The sequence below is a fragment of the Netta rufina genome (assembly GCF_964035555.1).
Source record: "Netta rufina genome assembly, chromosome: 2".
Classification (NCBI taxonomy): Eukaryota; Metazoa; Chordata; class Aves; order Anseriformes; family Anatidae; genus Netta; species Netta rufina.
In genome coordinates, this window is record NC_140124.1 from 83,241,479 (window position 1) to 83,263,994 (window position 22,516).

The following is a 22,516-nucleotide window of genomic DNA, read 5'->3' on the forward strand; positions in this document are numbered from 1 at the left end:
CCTCGTACGTGGCTCTTTTTCAGACTCAGGTAGCAGTAGCAGTCCTCTAAGTCTTATTCATGAATTCATGGTGAAATATGAAGAAGGAAAGTATTAAAAAAAAAAAAAAAAGTTACTGAAGTGTGCACAGTAACAGCCAGGGCAGGCGTCTGGTTTTACCTGTTTCACCGATAGCAGGACTATCAATTTGAGCTGGCCGTGGCTGTCCATTTCCTCTGCCGTAGAGCTGTCCATGGCAATTTGGCCTCCTGAGCCTGATTTGATGTTCCTTCTGCTTCCATCCACCTCTCGAAGGACTAAAAGAGCCTCACTTGGTGGTGTTTGTAAATCCTAGTTTGACTAGTCCCATGCTTTTCTGCACTTGTTCTGTTCCAGGTTAGTGCAAGTAAAGCCCCAAGTGAAAAGCACTGTTACGGTCTGTTTAGCTGATGTTAGAGTCCTTCTAGTGCAGGAGTGGCATGTCTTTTAGAAATTCATTTGACAGTTATTTACTTCAATGGTTTTGGAAATGACGATGTTCTTTGTTTGTTTTGTTTTGTTTTGTTTTTTTTCTCATTCTTTTTGAACCCCTGTTTTATATGTGTGTGTTTTTTTTCCTCTGCCTAGACCTGGTTAACCATTTCTGTGAACAGGTCCTCAATTTTTTACTTTGTCCCTACTTTCCTGTCGTAGCCCCATCTTCCCCTGGTGTCGACTCCGTACCCTTACAGCGCACAGGCAGTCAACACGGCACACAGAACGCAACCGCGACCTTCCAGAGGGCCAGCTATGCTGCAGGCCCAGCCTCCAATTACGCAGACCCCTACCGACAGCTGCAGTATTGTCCTTCTGTTGAATCACCATACAGCAAATCTGGGCCAGCCATCCCACCTGAGGGGACCTTGGCTAGGTCACCTTCCATTGATAGCATTCAGAAAGATCCCAGGTGGGTGAAACCTTAATTGTCTACTATTTCTTGTTTGTGCAGAGGTTTGAAATTGCAGTTTGCTTTGTGTGTTTCCGCTACTGAATATCACCACCAAAAATACAACGAGAACAAAAAACGCCGCAACCCGAAAACTGATCGTAAGTATAAAATTTTGTTTCTATACCAGTGCTGTTCTAATGCTTTGCCTTGGAAGGCTCTCATGAGCTCTTCTTTGAAACGAAGTGATAGGTGTTGTCTTGGATATGTATATTTAGCCTGCTTTCAAGTACTGGTGCTCCTCGAAGTCTTCTGAGAAGTATTTTATTTTTATTTTTTTCTGAAAATGAAAGCAGTGGTATGACTGTTTTGACTGACCATTTTGGATTTAAGTTTTAAGTCACTCCTTGGGCAGCAGTTGTTACAGTTGTTGGTTTTTCTGCTGTTAGTATTCCTAAAAGCTTCATAAAAGGATATTCTGGTACTAGGCGATGAGGCTGAGTGATGTGAAACAGCCAGTGGTCAGGTTTGTGCTTCACCCTGTGTCTTGTGCAGGCTTCTAATGCTAGTGAGTGGTAGCAGAATGTATGTGCATGTTCATTGAGATACATTCATGTGCCTAGGGAAGGTGCAAGAAGAAACTTTATAGTCTCTTCTGTAGTTTTATAGTTGGCATATGCCAAGCAGGCACACAGGTGGACAGGTTGTAGAGAGTTTTCTGTCAAATTCTTTGAATTCCATGGTAACAGTAATGAAAACGCTGACTACGATCCTTGATGCACTTGGTGATTTTCTTTAATTTTCAGATGGAAAAGAGAACAAGTATTTTTGGTAACTGAAGTTTAAGCCCATCATAAATGTTAATTTATACAAGTTTAGTTTTGTGGGTTTTTTCCCTGTGGCAGATGGTGTGAAGTATTTATTTATTGTTATATGTAATACATGACAAGAGAACCCAAAAATTTGCTCCAGCAAAAATGGTAGAGGTGTTTAACAATTTGTAAAGGCTTCTCTTGCTGCATTAAGAATCCAATATCCACAAACTGATCTCTCTACACGTTTAGCATCATAGAAGTTCTCTCTCCCTCCCCCAAAACCCCAGAGTAGATAAATATTAAGGCACATCAAAAGTATCACATCTCATGACATCCGCAGCTACTACAGAGTTCAACTTCTTGAGAAAACTTCCATCTTCAACATTTTTCATTAGCTTTTGATATTCCTCCAGAAATTTGAAAAAATATGAACCCAATTCCTCCCCATTTTCCCCTTGCCTCAGAACAAGCATTGGTAACCAGAGAGAAGTGGTCTTTTTCTGAAACCTAGATGTTGCAATACATTTGTGTTCCAGAAAATAAAAGCTCATGAAAGAGAAAAAGCTTTGCTTTGTGAATGTCTCATTTTCAAACTTAAAGAAAATTGTTTTAGGAGTGCACTAAACCAGAGGAAAAATTACTGTAATCCATATGAAATGTTCTTAAGAAATGCATGATGTTACTGAAGGCACTATTCCAAATAGACAAGAAAGACATATTTGCAGTATCTCTACAGGTGCTAGATATTATGTCTATTTAAAATAAAAGGTCACCTCTGTTTAGTTGCTTTGCTATCACTTTGAAACTGATAGTCAGTTACTGTCTATGAAATGTGCTCGTAAAAGAAGATTTTCTCCCGCAGATTTTTCATTTGGCAGCTTTTTACATTCTTTCTTGTATTGTGACCATTTGTGCGTTCATGAGTATTGATTTCTGTAGGTAAAGTAGCAGCAAGTAGACATCGAGGTATAAATTGAATTTGATAAAATCTTGGAGTCATTAAATACCCTTTTGTTATGATCACAATTAAATGAATTGGGATTTTTCACAATCATTTCTACAAAAGAGGTTTGTGTTACTCTATGGATCAAATGAATGAGATTGTGCATGGTGTCCATCACTTAATTTTGCTGCCCTGCTTGTAAGTGCAGAATAATTCTTACAAAGCACTGTCAGTAATATTACTGCTGATGTTGTATCTTAGTACCCAGAAGCTATAGTCCACCTAGGCAAGCTGCTTTGTGAAACTAGTTGTGGGCCAAAGCAGTTGCTGATATTTCAAAGATTGGAAAGATTGTAAAAAATTGGCAAGTGTGCAGAAAAGAAATAAAAGTGGTCAGAAGACTGTTAATGTTGATTTCTATGGATAGAGTACAAAATCTTGGATAAATGACAAGCACGGAAAGGAGGGGACAGATGACTTTCCAGATGCTTGAAAAAAATTTAAGGACAGAACTTTATATAGTAGCACTTAAGAGATACAATTATAGGTAGTGGTTTTAATAAGGAAAATGAGAATGTCTCAAATATAAGAACAACTTTCAGTAGTTGTGGCAAGTTTCACTGTATTGTTCAAAATGTTACCACTTACATCTTCAGGCAGAAAGAAACAAGAAACATGTTGGCTGGTAGATGGACTTGAGAAAATGATAAATCTTGAGCTTCTTTACAGAGCTGTTGCTGCCTTTGTGGTTGGTTGGTTGGTTTGTTCCTTTTAAAAAGGTCTTGTTTAGTTGTTGATGAGAGTAGCAAGCATAATTTTCAGACACGAAGCCTACCTGTCCAAACAAGCATTCACTGTCAGAGCAAAGTGCAAGACAAAAGCATATTAACTGCAGTTTTTTGAACAGCATTTGCTGTATGTCAGTCAGTTTAGGATTTAAAAAAAAAAAAAATGCCCAGAAGAGAATATACTTATCTTAACAAGCAATTATGGTTTCTAAAACTGAACGTTGTTTTCTAGACTTCAGTTCAGCTGGGATTTCCATCTGAAGTCCAAGAAAAATGGTTGGCAGGCACTGAAGTAATTGACAATTTTTTCCATTGTTTTCACTGTGTAGTTTGGATTACTAATACTGTCATTTTACATACATGTTCTGAGCTGACATTTGGCGAATGAAATTTTAGCTCAACATCTGTTCTCCATCATCCAACTGTCATAAAATACAGTGTAATATTCATTAACTTAAACTTTAGGAAAAAACTTTCCAGAAAGTATCAGAATATTTATCAGGTTTGTGGTCGTGGATAATTTTTAAGTTAGGCAGACTGTTAGCTGGTATGAACTGACGTAGTGAAGACTACATGCATCTATACTGGCAGAGAGTCTGATGATTTGTGTTATTTAAAAAGGAAATGAGCCCTCTTTTCTTACCACCTGTCAGAAATAAAACTTATGTGTATGGAAAAAGAGAAGTCAAATATCAAAGACAATGTACAGGTTGATTCTTCAGAGCATCCTTGTATATTTACTTCAGGTCAAAAAAGGAACGGAAATATGCAGTAGAGATGTGATATAAACTGTTTCATGCCATCATTTCCTATATGAAATGTGGCATAGAGAGGGGGTGAGAGCATAACATTTTCTAACTATTGTCTTGCTTTTGTTTCTTATTAAACTGTGAATGAGAGAAGGTGTGAGTATTTTAAAGTATTGGAAATATATGCTTGCTGTATTTTCTGCCCTACATTCATTTAAGAAGGATCAATCTGTCCCTTAGTACCAACAAATTATTTAAGGTTTGTCCATCCCTAGAATTTAGGGCAGCTGGGGAGCCCTAGAAATTCAAATGTTAGTATGCAATTGTCAGTCTATGTACCTTCCAATTTCTACTCAAAAATATGTGTAAATTAAATTGCTTAATTTCTGAGTTTTTGAATTATTACAAAACCATGCGTATGTACCATTCCTGATGAATCATACCAACTTCATAAGAGGTGAAAAACACATAATTTTCTTATATTTCAGCTAAGTATATACCAATGACATTTTGTAGTAGCAGTAGTTTTGGTTTTGAACTCCATGTGTCTGTTTTGATGGGTTGAGTTGACATGTGTCTTTCACTGTTTTGTGACTCTTCTTTATTCTTTATTCTTACCTATTTTATTTACACTCATATATACACAAATATTTTTTTCCCCTCAGAGGCAAGATGCTGGGTTACAGGAATTTTGTGAAAAATGCTCTGTGAAGGCTATCAAAATGAATTTCAGTGTTCAGATGTTCATTTGCATTATATTGATCTACACTTAACAATATTCCTTCATGGGATCCTCTTTCCCAAGATATGTATTTCAGAGCCCTTAAAACTTTTTCTTCAGGAGAAATGGTCTCATTTGGTGAACGCAGCTGCGAAGTGCAGACTGCAACAATGATTGCATTTTTTGTTTTTAGGGAAAAAGAAAGGAAAGCTAATACCAACAGTAGCAGTGAAATCATGTTGCAACTGCAGAATTAAAATAAAAAATAAAAAATAAAAATGTTAAATTCAACTTCTTCTCAGCAGCTCTTGCTTTAGAACTGTCTGGGCATAGGTCAACAAAGTAACGGAGCTTTCCAGGTACTGCATGATTGAGCTGTAATGCCCAGAGACGTTTCTGCTTCATTCTGTGCATTCAGAGCCCACATCCCATTCCGTTACCTCTGCTGGCTGTAATTTTCCTTCTAAGCAGAAAATAGAGGTGCTGGCTGCCTATTTTCTAAACTTTAAAATTGGCTTTCTTTCCACTTATGAAAGGAAATAAATTAGATCAGAACATTCTGTATGGACTGTAAATTTCAAAACTTATCTTGTTGGTATATTTTTCTTTTTCAGTTTTCTTTTTTTCCCAAAAATGTGCTGTTTCCAAAATGCAAGCTAGAAAGCTTTCTTTTCTGTATAAGTGGTAGAAGTAAAATAAACTCTAGTTAACTTTTGTGTTCCAGTAAAAGTGCCTATGAGATCAGCACACGCAGTTTGGAATGTGGCCTGTTAAAGGGTAAATGTTTCTGCAGGAGTCTTTACCATGTATTTAATCTTGCTTTGTTCCAAGGATTGTCTCAGTGTTAATGGTGTTAGTCTGCTGTAAACCTGAATAGCAGCCAGGCAGTAGAGCAGTGTAACAAGGTAAGAAAAGTGTAAACCCGCATGTGTGGGAGCTTGGGCATCTTTGTGAGAATTTATCTGGTAGCTCCTTCAGGAAGGGTTGTCACACACAGAAATAGACTTGGGCAGAGGGAGAAGGCCTTGCTGTGATCACTGTCCCTGGGGGTGTTCAAGGAAAGGTTGGATGTGGTGCTTAGGGATGTGGTTTAGTGGGTGACATTGGTGATAGGGGGAATGGTTGGACCAGATGATCTTGGAGGTCTTTTCCAACCTTAATGGTTCTGTTATGATCACAAAATAGCACTTGGGCTGTCAAAATCCAACAGGGTGTTGGTGGGTGTCTGTCCTTCCTGGTGGAATGCAGCTTGCAGTAGTTATCTATCCAAGCGAGGGTGGATCTACCCCATTCCAGGCTAAAGCCTTTACCACCAAACTATCACATCGATATCTCTGATACTGAATTAGTTACATTAAAACAGTTTGGGGAGATAGAGTGTGTGTGCCTGTATTGAGAGGTGGGGTAGAGCTGGGGTACCAGGACATCTCTCTCATACCCGAGAGGTAGAAGACTGAAGGTGTATTCCTGGTGAGAATGAGACAAAACAGGGATTGCAGATGTACCTCTCCTATTCTATATATGCAATAGGCAAATCTCCTTTTCACTAAATAGTTTTCAAAGGTCTCTCTTGCCCTCCTCTGAAATTAGGAGTAAAGTGGAAGGGAAAGTTCTCCAAAGGTGGTGGTAGTGGGGAAGCCATGGGAAACATTTCTTGTGGATCTGAGCATGTGTATGTTTGGCAACATAGACTCAGTTCCAGAAACATAATGCTTCAGCTTCTGTGGTCCTGTTAACACCCTGCTAAGAATGTTGTACAGCAAATTTGTATGGACCAAGACTTGTATTGGCAGAACCAAGCAGATGCTTTTTGAGAGTGACTGTTTTGTAACACTGTGGTTAAGTATATCTTTCCTTCAGAAAAGAAACATTGCTAATTTTCCTTGCGTGAAAATGGTACAGTCTCTCAGGATTTCATGTATATTCCTCCGAGTATGAAAAAATGACCCTAAAGAGAAAATAAAATCAAAGAGTCTAAACAGGACAAAAGTACACAATTCAAGACTAGCAAGTCCAGAGCGAATTGCAATTCTTCATACAGATCTTTTCTGTATAAATGGCATGAATTTTTAATTAGTCTGCAAAGTAGCTTTGAGAAAAGGTGGAAGAGCTGAAAACTAAGCAGAGATCTTTCCCCTTTGTACTTTCAGTAAATAAGGATGAAGCCTACTTATTTAAAATAGTTGAGGTGGGGTTCACCGATTATTTTATCATCTGTTAACTTGGAATTTCAGTAGACTGATTTGGCTGGAAACCTTGGCTGGAAAAGACTTGCATTAAAAATATTTAGTTCCAGCTTAGGCATGGCACAATTAACAAGGTGCTAAGTAATCCAGTGTGGGTCAACTTGTGGTGAAGTGGAGGAGTAGCACCCAGAACTTGTAAAAAACATTCCTCTGTATGCCAACAGTTTCTCTTTCCCCTGCTTACATGAGGGTAGTTTCATAATGACTGGGGAATCACTGGACAGAGGTGGAGTCATTCCCCAGTGCACAATATGTGATTTGGTGTGTGTGGAAGCATCATCTGCAGCTGTTTTTTGTGTGTATGTGTTTGTTTGTTTTGTTTTGTTTTTCAGTTGAGTTTGGCCCATACGTTTTAGCAACCTCCTTTCTCTGTTTCTCTTGGAAATCCTTAGGAGAGGAAAAAAAAAAAAAAAAGTGTACTCTATAAAAGTAGAGTGTACTCTACAAAAATAAAGTGTCTGTGTTTTTAGCCCATGAAGCACTAGTATCCACTTACTATTCTATATGGCTAGTACCAATTATTGACTGTGCAGGAGGCTGCTCCATTTTGTTGCCATCCTATCATCCTATTGTTTAAAATGAGATCTGATCTCATCACTAGCAAACCTGCCATACTGTAATCACAGAACATCACAATTTATGTATCACAGTAACGTGGATATTGCTGATCCATGTAGTTTGAGTAATGAGTGTGTCCTGAAGTGCTTAGAGTTCCTAACCATCATCAGAGAAGATGTTATACGTAGCCATTTTATTTGGTAGGGTACTTACATGCTATACAAGGTATAATTTTGAGATAGAGATGATGTCTTAGTTCTTGTTTGATTTGAAAGTTTAGCTCTTACAATCTTCAACCTCCAACAGAAAGTAATTTGTTTACTTTGTGCTGGAGGGATAGAAGTGAAAGACCACTTATGTACTTATCAATGATAAAGGGCATTCAGGAGGACAGTGTCAGGAGCTCCTTGTAGAGTTGATAAGTTCGGGGGAAAAAAACAATGGGAAAACAAAGACCAAGGTCTTCTCCTTTTGAGCCATTTTTTTCCCCTCAGTAATGTGTCTGCCAATTGATGAACAGCAACAAATAGCTTTTCCAGTTTCTTTCCTAATCTGTCATGTTTTAATATCTTAATTGATACAGAAAGAAGCAGGTGGACAGTGTACCTCATTCTCATACTGTCCATAGTCCATTTTTGGCTCTTGAATGGCATCACAGCTTCTAATGGTGAATCTATGTCTCAAAGCAGTTTCTGCCTTTGTTTGCCACGCATTTTGCTCAGTATCCTGTGGCTCATTTGCAAACTTTGACAGATGCAAAATCCGTGTGGTGCCTTTCTGTGATGACAGACTGTAACAGCCAGAAAATGTTGCAAGTATATTTTCCAACCAGACGTTAAAAACACGGGGAAGAACCATGCTTTCAGGTTTTACTGGGCTCATGTAAGCTGTTACAATCTCCTGGCAAGAATAAACCACATAAGCTTCTCAGTAGTAGCTCTTGGACATCTCATCAGCCAAATGGATAATAATGATCTTCTTCTGTACAGGGATGTTCAGAGTAAGTTAAATTTGTAAGGTGCTTTGAAGTTCAAAGGGTAATCTTGATCTTTCTTTGATGGGAAATGTGATGGGAGGGAGGGAAATGCATTAGGTGGAGAAGATAAATGGGCAAAATTTTCAAGAAGCTTGCTAAAATCAAAACACATGTTCTGAAATTTTCTCCAAAAGATAAAAATAAAAACTGAAAATCATTTTCTGACACACAAATTGCTGTGCAGAGGTTGTTAGTTTCTGAAGCTGGACCGCAGTGTGATGTTGTACAGCTATTATATAAGCAGGAAACAAAAGCCAACAGATTTTGTAGCAGTTGTACAAAATAGAGAAATCCTTCACTCTCTCTGACATAAGAGAATACAACCAAAATGTTTGCTCATTTCTAGTGTAGAGGTTAGCTAAAAATGATATATGGAAAGAATGATCAGGACCATCTCTTGGTCTCTCATAAAATCTTACAGCTGTTACAAATTAAGGGCCTGACTCTAACAACCTGTTCTGTATGATTAAGGCCAATCTCTGCCAGCTCACTGAAGGTCAGAGCCTAATGTGAGGCCCTGCTCCTAGCCTTTCCTTCCCTGTTGTACTGCTGTTCCTGTGGTGATCTCCATCACATTCACTTAAATCTTCCCTTTTACCCCATTTCTACTGCCCCACTCTAGGATCTCGTTGAACGAGTCAAGTTCAGAGATGCATCACAAGCCTTAGCATTAAGCTAGTGGTTTCCTAGGAACCAACAGCCACCACTGATCCCATAGAAATCCTGCAGCCATTGTTGCCAGGGAAACTCCCAGTCTCTAGATTTACTCTGAAGTATTTGTTTTTTACTCTTTTTTTTTTCTTGTTTGTTTGTTTGTTTTTAAGCCACTGCAGCATCAGCAGGATCATTTGCTGTTTAGCTTGCCTTCCACCTCTAATAATCTGGGAAAGGGAGTCATGTTTATCATGCAACAGAGTAGAGGGAACTGGGTAGCAGAAGACCTGGAAGGAAATTGAAAGTTTTTCTACTCCAGAGGAGCACAGAAGGGGATGTCTAGATTTCCTGAATATACTAAAGGTAAACTATGGAGGCAGAAGGCACTTGTGGAGGAAGGAGGTGCTGTTCAAATTCTGTTGCAGAGTAAAACAAAACAAAGTCTCTTCAGGAAATGTGCAAAAGCCGTACGGGGATCATGCTCTTCTCCCAAGCACCAAGTAGTGAGGAAAAATGGCCTCAAGTTGCACAAGGGGAGGTTTCGGATGGATATTAGGATAAGTTTCTTTTACCGAATGGATTGCGTGGCGTTGGGATAGGCTGCCCGGGGAAGTGGTTGAGTCACTATCCTTGTTGGTCTTCAAGAAGTGTGTAGAAGCAGAACTTAGCAGCATGGTTTAGTGGTGGACTTGTCAGTACGAGGTTAAAGGTTGGGCTAGATGGCCTTAGAGGTCTTTTCCAACCTCAGTGGTTCTGTGATTCTTTGTACAAACATACACACAGGGACACAATATAGGGACTTTTAAGTAAGTTGAAAAATAAAGTATTTTAATTTAGCTTTCAACTTTTTAACAGTAATTTCAAGTTAGCTTGATTACCCTTTTGTTCCCTACCAGGACATATCGTATGTCATATATTACGTTTTTGGAGAGGAGGACTGGCTTTTTTTTTTTATGCTGTTTGGTGCTATGTTTTTCCTTAATACCTATCAGAATTTGAGTGTCTTGAATGTAAGTCTGAAAGTTTGTCCATGATAGTTGACGTGGCTAAAGGAAAGTGATTGGGTTTCTGTAAGTGCAAGTGAGAGGAATGGATGCCAACAACACAGGTACAAGATAGTTTCTCAGTCAATGAGGCCCTTACCTACATGTTGGTCAGGATTGTGTTGCTCTTCTCTTGGAGAAACTGTGCTGATCAGTCAGCCTTGTCTGTTCCAGCTCTTTTTACTAGGATAAAAAGTTCTTGACTCCCTTTGAATCTTGGAAATACTCAGAAACTAAATGGCCTGTTTAGCTGTTTTTTTATGTACTTTCATTGTCCTTTGAAACACTCAGGCTCCATAACTTTTTTCAAAGCAATGCCAGCTAACGTAGTGTTTGCAGTTTGCAATGTCTTTACGGAAACACCAGTATGATTTCTGTCCAGGACTTTTATGTGCCTCCTAAAACCAACAAGGTTATTTCCACAATTTGGCAGTGTGGGGTTCTGCTCTGACCAAACCTCCTAAGGTTCAATTTAGCTGTGTAACAGCCCCATGTCCAGTGATTATCTCATTGCAAGAGGGAGAAAATACTCATTTGGGCCAAGAGGAGCAACCTACAGGTTTTTACATTTCTTTGGAGTCGTTAGTTTCATACTGGCTCAATTGTATGACTGCTATCCCCTTTCCAGGTCAATACTTTCAGCTTAATATTTGTGAAACTTGAGTGCCCAGTTAATTATCCACTTACTGGTGTTATCCTGAGAGTCAAAATATCTCGGCCTACTTGCAACTGATACCTTCCTGTTAATGAAGTTCATTGTAGATGAAAGAATACAATGTTTAAACTATTTTAGTCATAATTCTTGTCAAACGTTTCATGAATAAAAGCTGCTTCTTGTTCTGTGACATTATTCTGTAACCACATAGTTGTTTATATCGCAGTACTTAAGATTATGGTCTTAAAGGGGCATAAAATGGATGTTTTTTTTCCTTCCCTACAATAAGTTGGCCTTTGTGAGGGGTTACCCTTTTCGTGCCCATTTGAGTTTTCTGTGTGGTTCTTTGATTTCTTCCAATAGCTTCTAATAGGGACGACTTGACAGTTTTCTACATCAGAGTAGTTGCCAAATCTCTTGTAAAACTCTGACAGCACACAAATTGGCGCATAGAGGATTCGTTAGCTGTTTAGACATCAGATCTTTCAGGAAAAAGTGGGAAAAGGGGTTTAATTCCTCCTGTGCCTTTTCACATCGTAATGGAGAATGAAGTTTGTTGTGGGTATCCAAATTGTAAAATCTCCGTTTAGGCAAGCCTTCTGCAGCCATGTATATATAAATTATTTTAAATTCGCAAAATCCTCTCTGTGGGGTGACACCTTCATTGTCATACACTTAGTCTTCTCTAGTGGCTGTATTTTTTTTTATTTCTTTTTTTTTTTGTCAGCAGCTACATTTATTTTAATGAAACTTTATCCTAAACTGTAAAGGTTTTATCTGCAGCCACTAAGGGATAACAGATCCTGTCAGCCACTGCATTTTCTGTGGCATGTCTCCAGCACCCATCTGTTATGTCTCAGCCTCTGCACTATTTACGCACCACAACCTTCTCCCCCCCCAGCCAAACAAAGTGCTGCATAAAGGCTTCCTTCTAAAGGATGTGTGATTATCTATAACTTATTTTGTGTGGGTCCGGTTTTTGGGCCTGATAACTGAAAATTCAGAGCAGTTTCTTCATGCCGTGTAGGAAGAAGGGGGCTGCTTTTCCACAGAGGGGCATCCTAAATGAAATGTCCTCGTGCTGTTGGTGGGCAAGCCTCCACTCCTTATGCACTTCTTGAAGTCAGAACGGTAACAATGCTCTTCTTTTAATCAATTTATAGCATGTTGCACTGAGTTGCGTCATCTAGGGGGAGGCGAAGTTTGAGAGGAGAGTAGCACTGCATTCACGTTTGGCTGCCCTGCCAGGGTATAACAGTGTAGGAGCTGTTGATGACTGCATGCATGTGACAGAGTTTCACAGGGCAACTCAAGAGCTGGTTCTCAAAATGCATGCTGAATTCCTCTCCACATTTTCCTTTCCAATTATTGGTGCTTGCTGATTTGGTTTTGGAGTCAGCTAGGTGGAAATACTTTCCTTGAGGGCTCTGTTTATCACCCCCTATATGCTTGTAATCATATCAGTTGTGCACATGGGTACAGTGAAAGTGAGCCTAATAGTTTCTAATCCCCAGCAGGTTTATTACTAGGCTAGACTTGCCTCGTAATAATACAGCTAACAGCTTTTCAGAATAATTTGAAATGGGAATGCAGAGGCCTTATTCCTGTCCTGTTACATATTCATTGACATAAAGATCAGTCTGTTACTGAACTTACATCTTTTTCTTCTACCATTTTAAAAGAAAATAAGGTTTTGGCATAGATTTTACTTTTATGTCATGACTTAGTTTTTAGTGAAGTGTTTTGTGTTTTGTTGTTTTGTTGTTTTTTTTTTTTTTTTAAAATTAACACTGTGCATAGAACTGGAGTCATCAGCTTCTGAACTGCTTTTCAAGAATCCATTATGAGGAAAACTGCTGCATTTCCACTGCTAAAAAGGAAAAAAAAAAAAAAGTGTTTTTGGAAGGGTGAAGGGAAGAACTGGTAGAGTGCTTTTTTGTTCAGAAAAATAATTACAGGGAAAAATTCAGGAAAGCAATCTATGCATCAATCTTTCTAAAATGTATTTCAGAGTATTATTTATATTTCTTCTGTACAATTAAAAATGGAATGGATGGCAGAGGAATGATAGAGCTGGTAAGTGACAGCTGATGCATTCAAAATAGTGAAGGTAGCCCGTCACGCTTGTGTTGACAATTTCAATATAGCCTGAAGGATAATGAAGTGCACGAAAGTTTCCAGAACCATTTTAAAATAAACTATTTATGAGCTCATTTCTCTATCATTTTAAACTTCTTTGGAAAATGGAGTTCTGTGCACATGGTATTGATTTATTTCCTTGGTATCACAGGCTTCTTGGGAAAGCTCAGCCCACAGTGCTCCCAGTTCTGCTGAGCAGCAGTATGCCAGCAATATAAGCTAAATTTTGCAGCCTTTTCAAAGAGGAAATTCCATTTACTTCGGAATGCAACTTTGAATGGAGTAAATGCAGCAATGTAAAGGAATTTTGAAATGAAAAGTTTACAGTTGGCCTTGATCAGCAGTGGTTAAAGATGCAAATTGGGATTTTTAGAGCCCTGTTATCTTTGTAGGTTTCTTAGGAAAAAAAGACTTGTATGACATTTTTGGATTAAGACAAAAACTGGTGAATTTCAGGAAATTGAGTGACAATAGCTTGCAATTATGCGTTTGCCCTCAGTACAGCCAAAGGATGGGGGTTTATCAATATATGCTCCTTGACTTTGTGCAACTTCCTCTGTTGGGGGGGAAATGTTACAAACATCAAATTTGTGAAGTACATGTAATGAGAAATACATAGATAAAACTTTCTGGGCTATTTCCTCTAAAATGCCCTTGTAGTTTCCTTCTGCCGCTGTTTAATAGCAGATGGATAAGTCTCAGCCTCTTAACAACAGCCAGTAGTAGTTCAGTTTGGTGTTGGTTTTTTTTTTGGTGGTGGTGGTGGTTTTGTTTTGTTTGTTTTGTTGTTCATTTTTTTTCTACATTTGGGCAGATAATGCTTGGGGGGGGGAATGTTTCATGGATAATAACTGTCTATGTGAGTAACTCACTCAAAAATGTTTAGATGTCAGTGTAACAAGAAATTTCTGCTGCCAACATCTCTTTAGCGTAAGGATTTCATTGTAATCTGGATGTCATGGATCCAGCTTTATATTTTTTAATTAAACCTGTAGAGAAATATATTTCATGTTTTTCTATTAAGACTGAAGTTTGCATTCATCTCTCAGTGGTAAAAAAAAAAAAAAAAAAAAAAAAAAAAGCAAATGGACTTTTAGTAGAGTGAGTAGTAGTTTTAATATGCTAGTGTTTGGTTTTGATTTCTAAGTTCAGAAAAATAATAATATTCTTTTGAAGTAGAAGCCAAAAATAGTATGAAAACTAACTGGAATAGATATAGGTGTTTTTGAGTTTTCTAGGAAGTCAGAGGCCTATTCATTCGGTGTTTAGAAATCTCAGAGGCAAGAGACCTGGCTGCTATCAGCTGAGCGTTGTAGTACTACTAAAAAAAACGTAATCCCTGGCTTGAATTGTTTTACCTCAGGGAAATAAGTTTTTGGGAAAGAGAACATTGGCTTCCCCGTTCTCCCTAAACCCATGCAAACATTAAGCTTTGTAATACTGAATTCTCTTAGAATCCCAATGAAAACTAGACTGTTGTGACAATTTATGTATTCTTCTCAATATATGCAGGTGATAGTGGTAATGATGCAACTCTGGTGAGAACATGCATCTTAGATTGAAAGCTATGAAAAGTGCTAGGTGAATTACTCGCCTGTATTCCTTGTTAAGATGTAAAACAAGGGTAAATACATGGATTTGTGCTGTTTCTGTGCATCTCGGTAGCATTTAAATGGTCCAGTGGTTTCATTTCACTGTACATGATATGATTACATAAAAATGCACATCCTTGCATCAGAAAGCTTATGTTTGACTTGAAATGCAGGAAGATAGGATGAGCAAGAGAAGGTAGAAAGGAAGGCAGGGTTAAAAATAAGAACAGTTAAATTGTTTAATTACGTGCATAGATTTACCTCTATGAATCACTCAAAAGCTTTTATTCTTCTCAACAAATAATTACTAGTATCCTCAGACTGCTTTTAATATAGTGAACGTTTTGCTGCTTTTTTCATAAGCATGTCTCAGTAGAAAATGCAGGATTGAGAGAGAAAGGAGTAGGTCAGCTGTGAAAGTCCGTAGGAAGGAGGCTGTGTGAAAATTGCAAAAATGTTTTTTGGAAGACGTGGACAAATATGTGCTCATGGTCGGCGTTACAAAATCATTTCCAAGAGTGCAGCAAAGGGCAGAAATGTGAAGGACCTTGGACATCTATGAAAACTCTGGAAAATGTAGCCAACTATATTCACCAGTCTCATGCTGTCATCTTGTAAAAATAAAAACTGCTATGAAAGCTGTGTTGCTAGAAAAACAACAACAAAAAAAGCATATCTTTGAAACAGGCTAGGAGCCTAAATGTTCAAGTATTAAGTCTAGTCAAGTAACTCAGGAAAAAAAAAAAGTGGTTTCTTTACCACTCCACACTTAGCATTTCCTAGGTTTTAGTCTGTGTTCATATATATGCATATGTGTGTGTGTATTTATGTGTATCTATACATATAGTATTCAGGACTTCTAGGTCAAGCACATTTTTGGCCACTGGATGTTTCAGAAAGTGGAAGCACAAAGCACAGAGTTTTTTTGTGGTTTTTTTTTTTTTTTTACAGCGACACACTAGTAGGAATTTAAGTCTTTTTGTATATATTACAAAAGCAAGTATAAACACACACTTCTGGTGAATATATCTATATATTTATTACACAGACTCCATAATCCATGTATACATGGCATAGAGCTGTATGCCCTGTGTCTGTATGTAGGTGCGGATACAGAATATGCTCAGGAGCAGCGTGTGATTTTGGTTCAGAGGCACATCAGCATCATGTTAAAAGGATGTGCTCTTTCCAGAAAGGATTTGGTTGTTCTTTCTCTTTGCTTCAGGTAGAGATGTTGCCCACATCCTTGTGTGTTCTTTGTACTAGACAGTCCAAAGAGCCTTCTCTGTCTGCTCTGAAACGATGAGCTCAGAAGCTGCAAAGTTTACATACCCAAATTCAATTGCAGCAGTTATTTTTATTGGTGCCACTGGAACTTGCTTGTTTATAAGGTGTAAACTGCACTATCATTTTATTTTAGTTTTGTCTGTGGTATCTGTCAGTGACAGACATCTCAATGAAAGAACTTGTTAATTTTCAGTGTTTTAATAGCAGGTTGGTCACTTCATGTGAAGAGACCTTCATGTTTTCAAGTACAGAGAAAGTATGGATGCTTTTGTTAAAACAAAACAAACAAACAAAAGTTTTACAACACTGTATACTACCATAAATCTGATTCAGTGGTTGTAAAGGTGGAGGCCACCCCTGTCAAGCAGACTGATGTGCTGCATCATACTTCTGCGTGTAAGTTATATGAAGAACCCAAATATGCGTTAAGGTAGTGCAGTTCTAAAGTGACAAGGATTGCTTAGACTCGGTTTACATCAGCTGGTGTGAAAAGAAAGCCTGGCATCTTACTAGGGGTGTGATATTTGGAAGCTCTACCCCAATAAAACCCATATGTAAAATTGAAGTTCCCATCTTTGTTTCATGAGTGGGTTTATGATAAAAAAAAAAAAAAAAAAAAAAAAGGCAAGTAGGTTTTCAGTTTGAAGTAGGCAAGAGAATAAATAGGCTTTGGATTAGTTGTAGATGATTGGCTTCCTAGGAGATTCTGCTCTTCCTGGAAGACATACAAATGAGACCTGAACTTGCCCAAACTTTAAAGAGGAGGCTCTGTATTAATTAGTATTTTAGTCTCTGTCTGTGAGCAAATCTTTGCTTGGTAAAACAAGTTGGACGTATAGAACAGCAAAGTTGTTCTTCAGATGAGATTTAATTGTTGACACATATGGTAGTTTTTTGGGATTGTTTTTATGTTTGAATTGAATGCAGCAATTTTTTAAGAACAATCATTCCTGATTATGGTTTTACTCTTACTGTTAAAGGCTCAAATCCCCCCTTACTGAGGAGTAGTGGAATAATTTTAAATGATGGCATGCTACATCACATTAGAAGATGCTTCCTTCTTTTGGGCAGGAAGCAGACTCCCATCAAGCTTAATGGAGAATTATATTTTGCAGACTTAGAGGATAACACTTTCCATGGAAGCTTGAGAAACGAGGGAAAGTAACGAAAGCCAGTTTTCTGGTTTTCCTGAGGAGTGCTGGAGAACGTCACCCTGCAATAATACAAGCCTAACAAGAATCAAGTGAAGAATCCCCCTGGTGTGAACCTCACCTGCACGCCAAAGAATTCAGTCCCCCTGGTCCTCAGAATAGATAATTTCCTCCTGTCATGTTCGCTTGTTTGACACTTTAACAAGATGTAGTTGAGTGATCTTTAACAAGTAACTAAAAATACGTAGTAGAGTGACAGATATAAAACCAGTATGAATTAAAATGGTCAGAAGATTGACATTGAAATGTTTCTTCTAAATTTGTCAAAGGGAAAAGAAGTAGAAAAACACTCGAGCTACGGTGAAGTAGATTTACATGTGAACTCCAAGAGCAGTGTTCCTAGTGGTACATTTGCTTCCTGCTGTTGTAATCCCCAGGGGTATTTCTAGCTCCTTGGCTTCTGAATTATTCTTATTTAAGTAAGACCTGTGGGATGCTAAAGTTTGCATTTAGCATTTGGTTAAACTGTGGCATGTATGTGTCCCTGCCAAATAACACTTCCTTGGAATGGAGATTGGTGTCTGCCCTTTATTTTCCCCTTTCTTATTACTTCTAGAGCCTCTAGCAATGTGCTGCATGCCCGGGTGTACAGCTTTCTCTTCAACTCAAAAGCGTTTTCTGTGCTTAGGCTGGGGATTCTGTCCCATTCCTTCACACATAAAGCTTATTTTCCCTCACAAAACAGGATGCAAATTTAGTTTTCTTGGGATAACTGCTAACTTCTCTTGTGAAAGAGGAGAAATTTGGAGCAGAATTTCATTATGGCTGCACGGAGTTCTGTGAGAAGCCAGGGGGTGAAGCCGAACTCTTGCTCGCTTACATGTACGTACATCCCAGAGGCAGTGTGATGGCACCTCAGCTGCAGACCGTCAGTATGACTTCATTCCTCATCATTCAGAACAATTGCAACCTAAATTTGGTAGTGGAAGAAACATGCATACTCCCTGAGGTGCGTATTCCCTGCTATACTGTGCACAGTGTGTTTCTGCTGCATCAGACTTTGGTCCCCATCTTGTTTATTATTTGACTGACTTTTCCTCACTGACAGTGTTGTAGCTGGCAGAGCCAGGAGATTTCTGGAGCAGGTCTAATGGAAAAAAAAATTATGTATTTGAGTTGGTAGATGAAGCTGTGAGTGTTGATAGTAAGCTGCTGCTTACAAATTGCTTATGGATTAGTTTAACAGTAGCAGCTTTCAGTATGTATCATGTTTCTGGGAAGCAATACTGAAAGAGATGCCTAAATTTTATTTTTCAACGTTACAGGTTGTATATCATGTAATTAAACAAAAAAAAAAAAAAAAAAAAAAACAAACACTCATCTTAGTGAACGTGGACATAGCATATTGTTGACTAAGAGGTACACAACCGCTGATTAGAAGATGGCTACTGTTTGTTTTGTAGATTAAAAAAAAATATATTTTTTTTTCACGTTGATTTACTTGGTTGCTTGAGTTACCTGTGGGGGGCCTAGGAGGTGATGCCTTTTTTGTCTTCCTCCCACCACTTCAAAAATTGTAATAAGAGTCAAATTCAGTCACAGATTTTACAGTATGCCATATGGAAAGCCATATGAAAAAAATAATGTTAAAAAGGTAGGTATCAGGAATCTTCTGTCATAGAAAGCTAGTGAATATTTTCAGAATTCAAGCTGACCTGAAAGCAGTGGCTTAATGTCCCGTGTACTTGTTTTAGGATGTATCAAGCTCACTGTCTCCTTAGCTTTGGAAGTCCTGCCAAAGGGTTCTGCACTTCAAAAATAATCAAAAACATGCAATCACGTCTGCCTTTCCCCACGGAAGGGCACTCACTGAGGGGTGTAAGGGTTCTCATTGGAAACAAATTAGTAAAGTTGTAGTTGATGCAAAAACGTGAATTATTTAAAATATGACATGTTCCATGTTTGCAGATTTCAAGTTATTTGAATGTGTTCTGAGATGAGTTGTCTCTGCATCTTCATTCTGAATTTACAAAACAATTTAAATATGCTAAATGATTTTGTTGTATCTGCTGATTGCAAAAAAATGAATTTGTTCTGTACTTTTTTATTTTTTTATAGTCAAAGAATATTATAGATGTATTCAGTAAGAATGCATATGCATGAATGCACATATACACGTATTCAGTTACAAATATACCCTTCTACAGCTTTTTGTGACTAAAAAAAAGTTGTGCAATTGCATTTCAGTCTGCATTCTGGAACATTAAGCTGTACTTTTCAAATACGTGAAAATTTTTTTTTGTTTAATAGAATTTGAGCATAGAGAGGACTTTGAATTTGAGCACAATACCTCAGCACTTTAATATACGAATTTAGAAAGTATAAAATGCTGAGAGTGGGAGGTTTCTCTGCGCTTTCACATAGGATGGCTTTCTTTTTCACAAGCTGATTTGTTCTATAATTTAAAATTTACTGTTTTGATGACAGTTTACATTTTTCAGTGAAATAGTAGCTACTAATTTGACAAGGTTTCATCTGCTGACTATTTGCCAAAGTTTTGTTTCCAGTATAATAAATAAAATGTAATAGGGAGAAGGGGGAAAACACCCAAATTGTAACTGTTTCTGGCAATCCAGTGTTCATTTCCACAGAGCCTGTCTGGGATGGGGGTGCAATAAGAAACCACTTTTAAGGTGAAGGAAAAGTTAACCCCTGCTTGCAGTCTTTTACATGGGTATTTCTTCTGATACCAAGTCAATCACACTAATGTAAAGGCTTTGTCAGTGCCATGAGTAGCAAAGCTAGGAATAAGCTACATAATCAAAATTAGATTCTTTTTGGTTTATATCAAAAAGATGCTGAAATGGATACTTTTGATGGTAAGTCTCTGTCAGAGTAACCTATAATGGTTGGAAGTCACTTATTTTTCACGGTACAATCCTTTGCTTTTTTTAAATTGGTTCATACCAAAGTATTTAAATGAGGTTAGTCTACCCAGCTTTTTTGAAGAAGACTAGACTGTATAAATGCATAAGTACTTCACCAGTCTTATAAGAAGAGGTCTATACATTCTACAGCCATGCAAAAATAATTGAAAATGCATGAAAATGCCTCCTCTTGTAAGTAAGAGGCGGATCAGGGAGAAAATTATTCATTTTTCAAAGTTTGTTGAATAATGCGTAAGAACACAAAGAAAATTTGGGAAGCATTTTCCCAAGGGCATAAGCCTCTTAAGAGGATGAATCCCTAAACATTTATCTTTTATGTTGGAATACTTCATTGTAACTAATCTGTGACAGGAAGTGTAATGTATGATTTACAATAAATGCTCTAAAATGTACTGGTCCACAGATATAAAACAGAATTGAAATTGCTTTCAACCTCTCTTTAAGTTCCCAGTGTGGAAGACGATGCCACTTTTCACTAAAGGTAAGCTTACAACACTGCTACTGTTGGGCAGGCAGCATAAGTAATATAATACAAATCTGAGCTTAGCAGCCTGGGTTTTGATAACAATGTGCAGAACCAAAATTGTTCTGCAAAGCAATTTGAGGAAGGAGTCTATCAGTTTCTATCTCTATGGGTAGGTGAGGCAGTTTTAGCTGAAATGTACTTTGAATTGTCAACATAAACTCTAGTTTATGCATACTCTTGAGATTACTGAATTCTCAAAATGATACTATTCTGTTAAGAAAATGTATTTGTTTTATGTGAAAGAAAGATATCTGTCTGTAAGACTTCCAGAGGATGGTATTTGAATGTATGACTGTGTTTACATAGCATATTATTCCTAGTGTGGATTGGCTCCAATTCTGCAAATTTTATCAATGTTACATTCCATTGTTGTCTTCAAAAGAAGACTGATAGCACTAAGCGAGTGATAAATATATATGCATACATCTATGTGCATGTATGCTCATCACAGAGACAGACGTAAGCTAGAAATCCGAGAAAGGATGTGATGAAAGGACTTAGCAGTAGAACTTTGGAAAAGAAAGGGATGGGGGTCATGTGGCACCCCTCATCTTTCATTTGTACTGTCTAGTGCAGAGCTCAGCCTGCATCATGCCATAGGACGCCCATAGCACTGCTGTGCAATCCCAGCATCTGTAGATCTAGTTTGGCTTATAAAGCACAAAACCAAGTCATAATTTAGTATCTAACAGCTTTTGCCTAGGTATTTATGTTTAAACTTCACCCATGAAACAAAGCTTTGCTTTCCTGATTGCTATAAATACTAATTTTTGATGCATATCACAGTCCTCTTTCCAGTACTTTGAGAGAAGTCAGATTTTTACACAGTCCCTTTCATGCATTCTTGATTGGTTTTTCTACAGACATCCTTGCATATCTGTGATCTACTTTTTTTTTTTATCGTCACTGATTGCTTCAGGCCCAGTGATATTTACCTATTCCCTTAATCCCCTTATCTGTTAATTGGAAAATTCCTCTGAAATTTCTTTAGGTAGAATTAGACATAACTTATTGTAACAGGTAGGAAGTCGTATTACTTTATACTTCTAATTAGTAATTCTCTCTAGTAGAGAAATGCATCAAGAGGAACTCTTTCTGTAACTTTTCATACTGTTTTTGGAAGTGGGATAAGGGGTTGGCTTGCAGTATCTTGTTTGGGATTTATTTTAATTACTTGAAAGTACCTTCTTGAAGCCTTTTTTGTTCGTTTGTTCTTAATTTTTTAGATTGATTGACAGCATATAATTATAAACTCTCTCCTTGGCTTTTAAGGGTACTTTACATCTCCTCGGAGGTTCAAGAACAGTGATTTTCTTATGTATGAATGAATGGGTAGTGGCTGGCCTTCCAAATTTCCATTGTTCAGCCATATGTTATTATAAGATCTACTGGTGAATAAACAACTGCACTGCATATGAAAACTTGTTGCCCAGTTTTCACAGAAAACTGTTGGGTTTATGCTCTACATATGTTATTTTGACCACAGGTTAAAGGCAGAAATGTAGTATAAATCTAATGGTAAAAATGGTGAACACTGACTTGATTAAAAAATTGGCAGTTTTAATCGTGTTCCTGATACAAGTTCTGATGCTAAGAAAGTTTGCTATGCAGGATGGGAATGTCAGCTCATTTGAAAAGTAGAAACCATAATACTTAACATTAACTTGTCATATAGCACATTGGAAATTATCCATTATAGTTGTTGAATGCTCATTTTTTCTGATACCCATATCTCTGCATAGGTGGACAAAGATGAGCTAG

The 22,516-nt window shown here is 37.7% G+C and overlaps 1 protein-coding gene across 1 annotated transcript in view; it reads left to right on the top strand.

The window, feature by feature from the left end:
- Positions 1-22,516, top strand: part of CTNND2 (catenin delta 2) — a gene marked incomplete at both ends in the record, with an annotated part of 525,744 nt that overhangs the window by 290,763 nt on the left and 212,465 nt on the right. Inside the window, one exon of the mRNA XM_084281644.1 lies at positions 673-925. Coding sequence (XP_084137770.1) covers positions 673-925 — 253 coding nt within the window. The remainder of the gene's footprint in view (positions 1-672; positions 926-22,516) is intronic.